This window comes from Strongylocentrotus purpuratus, unplaced genomic scaffold (assembly GCF_000002235.5).
Source record: "Strongylocentrotus purpuratus isolate Spur 01 unplaced genomic scaffold, Spur_5.0 spur5_scaffold_14, whole genome shotgun sequence".
Lineage (NCBI taxonomy): Eukaryota > Metazoa > Echinodermata > Echinoidea > Camarodonta > Strongylocentrotidae > Strongylocentrotus > Strongylocentrotus purpuratus.
The window spans coordinates 15843239-15853739 of record NW_022145599.1 but is presented as its reverse complement, the minus strand read 5'-3'; the positions used below and the strand labels follow the sequence as shown (position 1 = coordinate 15853739).

General features: G+C 41.4%; 1 protein-coding gene across 1 annotated transcript; it reads left to right on the top strand.

Annotated features, from left to right (window-relative positions):
- Nucleotides 1-5903: 5903 nt before the first annotated feature.
- On the top strand, nt 5904-10365 carry LOC115923500. The gene is made up of 2 exons (XM_030984295.1): nt 5904-7277; nt 9191-10365. Exon 1 carries the CDS (start codon nt 5935-5937, stop codon nt 7237-7239), a length of 1305 nt encoding a protein of 434 aa, XP_030840155.1. The 5' UTR covers nt 5904-5934; the 3' UTR covers nt 7240-7277; nt 9191-10365.
- The last annotated feature ends 136 nt before the right edge of the window (nt 10366-10501 follow it).

The window sequence follows — 10501 nt, the reverse complement described above, 5'->3', positions numbered from 1 at the left end:
AAATACGAAAACACATCCTTGTACGGAGAAACCGGTGTCGTAAGAGGTAAACAGTTCGTGGACATACGGCAGGTCCTTAAACACCAGGGTAGAAGTTACAATACCTCCAATGGTATGTGCATGTATTTAGATGCCTGGACAACACTTCTACATCTACGCCGTGATATCCTGAACCGGATAAGTGAGGAACGTGAGTAGTATGTATGTACGTATAGTCCCAAAATATGATTTATGATATCGATTAATCGATTAATATGAAATCAATAATCAATAAATATGAAATATGGATCGATAATTATGGATCAATAAAATCGATAATCGATAAATATGAAATATGAATCAATAAATGTAGATCGTAAAATATGGATCGATAAATATGGATGATGAAATATAAAGTATGGATCGATGAACAAATAGAAAATAGAAACAAAAATGAATAACGAGGAGGTTGTAGGTTTGTATGACGTCACGTAGTGTACGACGAGGCAGGGCTGTCGTTAAAAGCCGGTAACCGGTAAAACTTGCCGCCTATTCACTCGTTTCTTACCGGCTATAATTCCTATAATAAACCTTGCAAAAATCACAGAAAGTAGATCTAAATCAATGCTAATCCAAAATTTCCTTAATTTCGTCCAAGATATAATTAGTGCCGCACATACACGGCCGCAGTCGACAAAATCCCTTACGATCACGAACGCGACGTCGTCCGTACTTACCTAGACCTATCTATCTAACGTTCTCCCCCCACAGCGCGGCGGCCAAGCCCGCCCGTCCCTACCCCATTGCGATCCCGATGTGCACGCGAGAAGACGATGCACTGCACAAAATATATACACACTGACCATAACAAAACTGAAGCTAGCTCGCTGTAACCAAACTATCCGTTGCCGATTTGATATTTGAAGATCACAGAAACCGGGGCCTTTACACATGCGTGCAATGTCTAGAGACAACGTACTTTAGATTCTGAGATGCGCAAATCGGCAACAGAGTTTTGAACTCGGCTGAGTTTAGGCCGGTGTGGTAGGCGATTTGTTCCGGGTTCCGGGTACTGGATCGACTCGTTCGCAGATACGTTCGAAAGCCGCCGTTCTTATCCGACATTGGCCGAACGTTTCTGCTTATATAATCGCGTATATTTTTATTACTTGTGTCGAATAAACATGGTAAAAAATAAATTTTAGCTTTATCTTGTATTTATTGTTGGAATGAAAACCAATATTATTTTTTTTGAAATATTACTTAATAATAAGGTTTATAACCTCGTACGGAATTACCCGCGCGCGGTACGAAAAATAAAAAAATAAATAACCTACTGACTAGTATATGCGCATAGAGTACATGTATATCATATGCATGCACGCACGTGCATACTCGGCACGATATATTGCGACACAGCATGCTGATCTGGGCGCGAACTCGATAACGTCAACGTGAATTTCGACAGCATCGACCTTCAGCATTCATTGTCATCGTAGTCGTAGGTCAACCTCGTAGTCGTACGTATGAGCGATAGTCATAAAAAATGGCAGATGAGCAATTTGTTGATGATTGCAGGAACATCGGAAGGGATGAGTGACAACAATAATAATAATAATAATAATAATAATAATAATAATAATAATAATAAAAACGTTACTTATAAAGCGCTTACCACCGAAGTCTCTAAGCGCTAAAGAAGAGGGGGCTCCGAAAGAAAGCAGCCAACTTCAAGTTGAGTGTGACACATGATGGGCTCACAGAATTAGTCTATACAGGTAAGTTATGCATTGTGTTTCTGAAAAATTCCTAGGTAATAATACCCTAGATCTATATCTTGATATCACATACGTACAACTGAGTACGAGTACGACTATGACTGAGTATGAGTATGACTACGAGGTCAACCTATCAATAGATCGACCTCGTAACCGAACTCAGTCAAGTGGGTATAGTCATAGATCTAACGTTAGATCTAGACTAGAGGAATCTAGTAGATCTAACGTTTAACTTGGACCTCTATGATAATATGCTTATGCCTGGCTTATTAATGGGTGTCTATTTTGCACTTGAAAATCATTTTCTTTGAAATCCTTAACTCTTAAGTGAAGTCTAATGTTCATTGTTTAAAACTAGAAGTCTCAAATAGATTTAGGCATTCCGGACAATGTCAGACTATATTTGATCAGTTTCATGCTAATTCTCTTTTTGCTACCAAAACTATAACCCAGCTTTAACATTCCTAATCTTTAATTGTCCTACTGGGGACTGAATATTAATGAGTCAGAACTAAGAGCCCTGGGGTATTTGTTCCTAATTCATCGTGTCTTCTCCGCAGAACCAGAGATGGCAATGTGGTGTAGTCGCTTCCCGGATAGAGGTAGATGTTACGGGTTCGAATCCCTCCTGGGTCCAAGATTTTTTCTGACTTTATTATCCCTCTGGAGGGATACTTCCGTAACAAATGTGGTTTCCATTTGAAAACTTTAGTAATGTTTGACGGAACTTCCCCGGCGGCGATTTTTTTTTCTTCGTACCACTAACGCGTCAGATTCGTCAGTTTTGTTGAATTATGCGACTTGAATGAAGACCACCAAAGCACGGAGCGAGCATATCGCAATGCAGCGCGCATATTCGAAACCATACAACTTAGCTAATAGCTTACGCATTACGAAGTACAGTATATTTGCAGATATAGATAGGCCCCTACTTGTCAAGTCCCTCTATTCTGAGTTGACACTTCTGATCTGAGCTAGATGATGGATGTTGATTTTGAGCCTGAGGACTCGGATTTTGAGGACGAGCCAGCGCCGAAAGGCATTGGAATTGTCCAAAGATGTACCGGTAAATCAACAAGACTTTGTGGAGATGAAGCAATCCCAGCCGTCGTTCAGGTAAATACTCAGTCTAAGTTTATAGTCCTAATATCAATATGAATATCATGCAATAGGATGCCCTTGCCCAACAACAGTTGATTAATATATTGTTATTGTCTTGATTGTTTATTGATAATTTTATACATTACAAGCAGATCGATGTCGCTATCTTCAGTATTTTTAAAGCAGCAATTTCAGTGCTAGAAGAATAACAAGAACATTTTAGAACAATTTATATGGAAATGTACCATGTACTTTCAAAAGTTATTTCAAAAGGTATATTTACAAGACTAGTTTTTATAATTCATGCATTATAGAGGAGAGTCTCGCTTAAATTATATTATCGTAATCTAAGCCTTTTCATACTGGAAGGGGGGGGGGGAGTAGTTCAATATAACCGAGTGAGAACTACCTTTAAAAAAAGTCTGATCTGCCATAACAATGAGGAAAGAATAATGATCAGATTTTTAGATATATGTTGTACACACCTCAAATTATGTGAAAGTTGTTTCAGTGCACGACACCACACCTCATGGCAATATGTGTCCATGTAATCAATGAACACATTATCGTTCTCATTCATTGGTGGATTTTGGTAAAATGGTTACAAATTTGTCTTTCTTTTTGTTAAATTAAAGCTAACAAAATTTGATTAATTGATAAAGAGCAAGAGCTTTACAGCTAATAGCTAAATGAAGGAGCTTGTAATCGACATAAGGTTTACTTTTGACTGATGTGGAATAGATAAACTCTCATTGTCAGACAGGCAGAACCTATATTGGGAGGTTTTGCGTCAAATTTCCAATCAGTGCAAAAAACAAACAAATGAACAAAATAATAATATTGCATCGTCTTACTAAAACTAAAATAACAAATTTGTTCTTTTCAGATTGTACCGCAAGGTATTTCGGGCCGAGTTCGGCGAGTCAAGTGGAGAAGGAGTGCTGGAGAGCCTGAAAACATTCATTGAGCAATATAATGTTGACGCAGGCTCCAACTGCATGGCATTGGATGTGACAACTGATGGGAAAGTGGTGATGGCCATCTGCACTCCGCTAATGAAGAGGGTTCATGAAGAAATCAAACATGCCTCAGAGCTTGTCTTCATGGATGCCTCTTCAAACATGGACCGGCACGGGTGCAGTGTTTTCCTCCTTCTAACCCATACGTGTGTAGGTGGACTTCCCCTTGGAGTACTTATTACCACCAGCGAGTCGGAGGGCACAATAGAGGCAGCCCTCAAGCTCTACCAATCTGTGCTACCACAGGCCTGCTTTGGAGGAAGAGGAGTGCGTGGCCCGGCTCCCCGGCGGACCCCCGCAGCTAGCTCGCATGATATATGCAGGCTCGCGCTCCGCGAATATTCAAAACTAACTTCCGATCGCAATCGATCTCGAGGCCGCGAGGTACCACCAGATCTAACGTTACAGTGGATCACAAATTTGTTGGTAAGTCCGCATAACTTATAAAATTTTCCCCAAATAACAAGCATCGTAGAAAACCAATTTCATAATGGTTTCTCGGTCGTTTTATTTTGTCGTCAGTCTTCTTCAACCCAAGCCAAGGAAATCATCAGCCAGGCGGTGAAGAGGTGGAAAGATGTCAAAACACGGCGAAGGCTTCCTAAATGCAGGACATCATGTGAACAAGTCACCGTCATGGCAGACGCTCAGGTAAAACATATTCTTACTCTGAAATGACAATCTACACCAGCCTCAACGTATTATTGTGTTCAAATGCACAGTCATTCATAGTTATTATTAACATTCATACACTCCAAACATTTCTTTTCCATTTAACCCCATTGCACCTGCAATAGCTTGCTCTTCACTTTTTGAAATTGTTCTGGGAAACAACTGAGAGCAATTGTTGTAGAAAGCATTTCTTATTATTTTGAATATTTTTCAGTGAGATTATGAAAGCTCTGAATTTACATTATCTATCTATATTGTTTAATAATCTACTCTTTATTTGTTTTATTCATACACTACAGGTGCAAACTGGTGATGGCGACACTGATGATGGTGCATCTGTATTGGGCTGTGAGTCATTCTAAGTAAATGAAGTCCCAACTCCATACGCTGACGATGATACCATCACTGAAGGCCAAGATGCAATAGGAGATGGCATCTCTGATAAAAGCTCCACACAAGACAAAGAACTTATGAAGGCTCTTAATTTATCAGAGTCCTCTGGCTCAGAATCTGAACCAGAAGATCTCGGAAATCAGAATTATTCTGGTGATGGGTAAGAGTCTTGATGTACATGTAAGAAAAGAAATTCTGCAAACAAAATGACATTGTATAGACAGACAGTACATATCTCCCAAACTCACACTGTCCTGAATGTTTACGATTACAAATTATAATGCCTGGCTTTAAAGATGAAATTTAATTCATCACACAACACACCTGGTACTGTAAGTCTACAAAGGACAAGATAGACTAAAATAGAAGCCAATCGGTTAATTCATTTATTTTATTTTCATTTATTTCCTTAAAAAAATTGAATAAACAAATATACAGTATCTTCACTTTGTCAGGAAAAACAGTGATATAACATTATAAAATGAACAGGAACTGAAGTAAATTCTTAAATGTATTCAATAATTTCATGTCAAAAAAAAATAATTAAATGAGAATTCATATGGGGAGCCAAATAAAAGTCACAAGTAAAAAAAAAAATCAAAATCTAGCCTCTGCTGCCCATTATTTAAATACTGTACATGTATTCATCAAATCATGATGTAGAAAGATTGAGTATGGTGCATCATCTCAGTTTAATTAAAAATTACAAAGTAATGGTACAAAGTGATAAATAATTATCAACTTAATAACTTTTCTTTTGAGTTATGATTGTTCATGTAATATTTTATTTCGTAAGTCTCGACGGAGACTACGTGAGAAGCCCGCTCTAGCATGTAAGTCAATTCGTTCCTCGCGTGGTCAATGATTGCAGGAAACTACAATCGACTCGTCAATCTATCGATTTTTCGTCAGTTTTTCTGGGTTTTAGTTAGCCCCTTCCAATTTGGATTATTTTCTGGATTATACTGATTCTGCTAGACAACTTTCAATTCATGTCTACTTCTAAGAAGAAAATGTCAGAAGGAGATAAATCGGGCTCGGCCGAGCGGGAGCGTGCTCCCGGCAAAGCAAACGAGAACGTGCCGTCGCATCCAGCCAAGCCTGGTGCGGGGGTTTCACTAGCCTGTCATCCTGAGCCCAAGCGCTCGACAGTGCCGACTCAGCAAAAAGCGTCTACCTCACTAACTACGCCGAAAAAATGTAGTTCCAAGAAAAAGCATGTGGAACCAAATCCCGAGATCGAATCGCTCAAAGAGCGGCTGAATCACTTTGAGGGACTCCTCACTAAAGTGGTAGATGCATTGCCCAAACAGACATTTACGTCTACGTCTTCAGAAAATCCGCATTTTCAGCGGGAAGGCGACAACGTTTTCACAACGGCGGATGAATTTTGGGATAACCATGATCATGACATGGCAGCGGGTAGCAGCGGGCCGCTGCAAGCCGATTACGGGGGAAACCCCGGTGAGGAACACGGAGGAATCCCCGGTGAGGAACCCGCTGGATTTGGGCTTGACAGCGACGACGCTCCGGTCCCCTCCTTCGCCGCAAAATTTGCAGTGCCAACAGGCGTGGGGAAGCCGCTCGATTCAGAGCTAGCAAACTCCGCATCTTATTTGATGGGACATAATTTGGAGGAAAAAACAATTGAAGAAACAGCTACCAAGTACCCATGCCCTGCAAATTGCATTTTGATGGACGCTCCAAAAGTGAATACCGCAATTTGGGAGAATCTCCCCGCCGAGACTCGTAGCAGAGATTTGAAACTTCAGCGGATTCAAAAAGCACTGACAAAGGGAATCGGAGCTTTCGTCCAAACCTTGGACTCTCACAACATGTCTGATACGCAACAGGATGCTCTCGCACTCCTCTGTAATGCAAACTTTGAAATGAACTGCATGAGAAAAGACATGATTAGACCAGACATGAATAAGAACTATACTCATCTTTGCAAGCCGGCTAACCCGGTCACAAAGCTCCTGTTCGGGGATGAACTGGGCAAAAAGGTCAAAGACCTTCAGGACCAACATAAGGCGGCTGCAGGTGTTATGAGAGGTGCCGCAAATTTTCCAAAACCCAGCTACCATCCTTACAGGAGATATACAGAGGCTGCAAAACGTCAGGCCCGAGATGCTGGTTGGTTTTCCAACACAGCAAGACACAACCCTGGAGCGGGTAACATGAACACTAACAGGCCTTTTTTAGGGCGCCGCCCGTCGTGGAGGGGCAGACCAGCCCCACACACTCAAACACCCCAGACGGGCCAACGCAGGCCTTTCCGAGGAGGGAAAAAGTAGTCCCAGACGCTAAACAGGCACCTGACTCCAGTGATCAGGTGAGTCAAAATTGTTCTTCTATTTCTAGTGAATACACACTGCCTGTCGGAGGTCGAATAAAGTCTTTTCATGATAAATGGCGTGCAATTTCCAATGATCCATACATTTTGAGTGCTGTTCAAGGCTACAAAATTGAGTTTGATCCGGCTCGATTTCCCCCCTCGAGGGAGAAACCTTTTCATACATTCAAGCGTAATGCTTTAGAGTCGAGACAAATTAGCTCAGAGCTTCTGAGTCTCGAGACAAAAAATGTGATAGAACGCTGTAGTCATTCACAAGGAGAATTTATCTCTAACATCTTTACCAGACCCAAAAAGAGTGGGGGTCTTCGACTAATTCTTGACTTGTCTGAATTGAATAAAAGCGTAGCCTATCAGCACTTCAAGATGGATAACATTAATTCAGCAGTTTTACTGCTATCGCCAGATTGTTTCATGGCTTCTCTCGACCTCCGAGATGCATACTATTCAGTACCAATTCACCCAGAGTCGCGCAAATACTTGCGTTTCATCTGGGAAGGACAGTTATGGCAATATAAAGCACTCCCAAATGGGCTTAGCTCTGCTCCTCGCCTATTCACCAAACTGCTGAAACCGGCCTTTGCCTCACTACACAATGCAGGCCATGTTGTACTAGGCTATTTAGATGATACCCTTATTATCGGTAGGTCTCACAGACAGGCCACAAAGGCGGTTACAGCTACCTCAGAACTGCTCTCTGAATTGGGGTTCATTATTCATCCCACTAAATCGGTGATAGAACCGGTTCAAGAAATCAAATTCCTTGGGTTTGTGCTTAACTCTATTGACATGACCGTGACCTTGCCTTCAGATAAGAAGGAAGAACTAAAGGAAACATGTACAGCATTACTTGAAAATGCCACTCCCTCCATTAGGCAAGTTGCAAGGGTTATAGGAAAACTAGTTGCAGCTTTTCCGGCAGCTCAATATGGGCTTTTGCATTATCGCGAACTAGAAAGAGGAAAGATAGTTTCATTGAGACTAAATAGGGGCCACTTTGATAGGCCCATGAAACTCTTGGACAAAGCTAGAAGGGAACTACTTTGGTGGATTGGTCATATTGACTCTTCTTTTCGGCCGATAAACCGTAGAAACCCTGATTTGGAATTGCGCTCAGACGCCAGTGGGGCAGGATGGGGTGCAACTAACATGACCACCCATACGGGGGGTAGGTGGAACAGTCAAGAGGCAGTGATAGCGAAGGGTAATGAAATTAATTATTTAGAGACTCTTGCTGCTGGCCTGGCACTTAAATCGTTCTGTTCCAATATGTCTCATAAGCATGTCCTTTTACGGCTTGACAATACCACCGCGGTAGCGTATGTCAATGCAATGGGGGGCGTGAAATCCCCACATTGTAATGAGGCTGCCACACACATATGGAATTGGTGTATAGAAAGGGACATTTGGATAACAGCAGCACATTTAGCGGGCCGGGATAACGTTGAAGCAGACACTATGTCCCGTAAATTCAATGATAGGACAGAATGGATGCTCAATGAAAGGGAGTTTGAACGCATTGCTAAACATTTCGGTACCCCTGACATAGACCTGTTTGCCTCTAGGCTTAATGCACAGGTGTCTACTTATGTTTCATGGAGACCAGATCCCCATGCCTTGGCAGTGGATGCGTTCACACTAGATTGGAGAAATCTGAATTTCTATGCCTTCCCTCCTTTCTGTCTTGTCCCAAAATGCATTCAAAAAATTATGGCCGATAAGGCAGTAGGCTTACTAGTAGTCCCGAATTGGCCTACACAGGCTTGGTTCCCTCTCTTGAAGGATATGATTATTGGAGAACCTTTGTTCCTACCCAAAAGTGAGAAACTTCTCAGACAGCCTGTGTCAAACCTCTCTCATCCTTTGTCTAATCTTGATCTTCTTTGTTGCAGGCTTGGAGCTGCTGCTACCGACAACAAGGCCTGAGCGCAAAAACTGTTGATATCATCTCTGCATCTTGGAAGGACTCAACGAAAAGACAATATAAAGTGTACATAAAGAAATGGGAGTCATTTTGTAAGCAGAGGAATTTAAACAAACTCAAGACAAAAGCTGAGAATGTGTTAGAATTCTTAAGTGATTTGTTCTATAATGGCAATGCTGGCTATAGTGTCATTAACACGGCAAGGAGTGCATTGGCCTCCTTCTTAACTCTGGAGAATGATTCTCATACAGTTGGATCGCACACAACTATTAGCCGTTTCATGAGGGGAGTTTTTCATCTTAGGCCCCCAGTTTCTAGATATACCAAGACTTGGGATGTTGGAATTGTACTGAACTACTTACGGGAGCTATATCCAGCAACCAAGCTCCCGCTTAAGGATTTGACACACAAGCTGGTTATGCTTCTAGCACTTACTTCAGCACAACGGGTTCAAACATTATACCATATGAACTTGGACAAGATGAATTTGACAGACAAGAATATGGAATGTGTTCTCGACAAGAAACTTAAGCAAAATCAACCTGGGCGTAGTGGTTGCTCCATTCAGGTATCGGCTTATAAAGCGGATAGCCGCATTTGTGTCATTCGGTATTTGAGAGAATATCTTCGACGAACCAAGGATATTAGGGGTCAGGAGAGATTCCTTCTAATTTGCTATCGCAAGCCATATCATCGTGCGTCTTCTCAAACAATTTCGCGTTGGATAAAATTAACGATGAGAAGCGCAGGTGTCAACACCGAGTTTAAAGCACACTCAACTCGCGCAGCATCCACGTCGACTGCCAAGAGGATGGATGTACCTCTTAAAGACATACTGGCTCAAGCAGGCTGGGCAAAGGAAAATACTTTCCAAAAGTTCTATGACAGGCCTTTGGAGAGCAAGGGCAAGAAGTTTACGGATGCAGTGCTTAACAGCAATTAATAGAGTGTCTAAAGATACGAACTCGTGTTCCTACAGCAAGGTTATAATATATATTCAGTAGTAAGTTAGCATTACTTTCTGTTTATAGAGTTTCTCTATGCCAGTTTATGCAATTAGGTAATTGCTCATAGAATCGAATGGGACTACTGGCTTTAAATTCTCACGTAGTCTCCGTCGAGACTTACGAAATAAAATAGAAAGATTAAATGAAAACTTACCGTTTGAAATTTGATCTTTATTTTATGAGGAAGTTGAAGAGGGAGATTACGTGCCCTCCGCTTCCCTCCCAAACGGTTAAAGTTCGAGTTTTTTCTTTTATAGAGATCTTTCTATTGA

Excerpts from the sequence above, each read along its gene's own strand:
- LOC115923500 (XM_030984295.1), top strand. The coding sequence starts at position 5,935 with ATGTCTACTTCTAAGAAGAAAATGTCAGAAGGAGATAAATCGGGCTCG.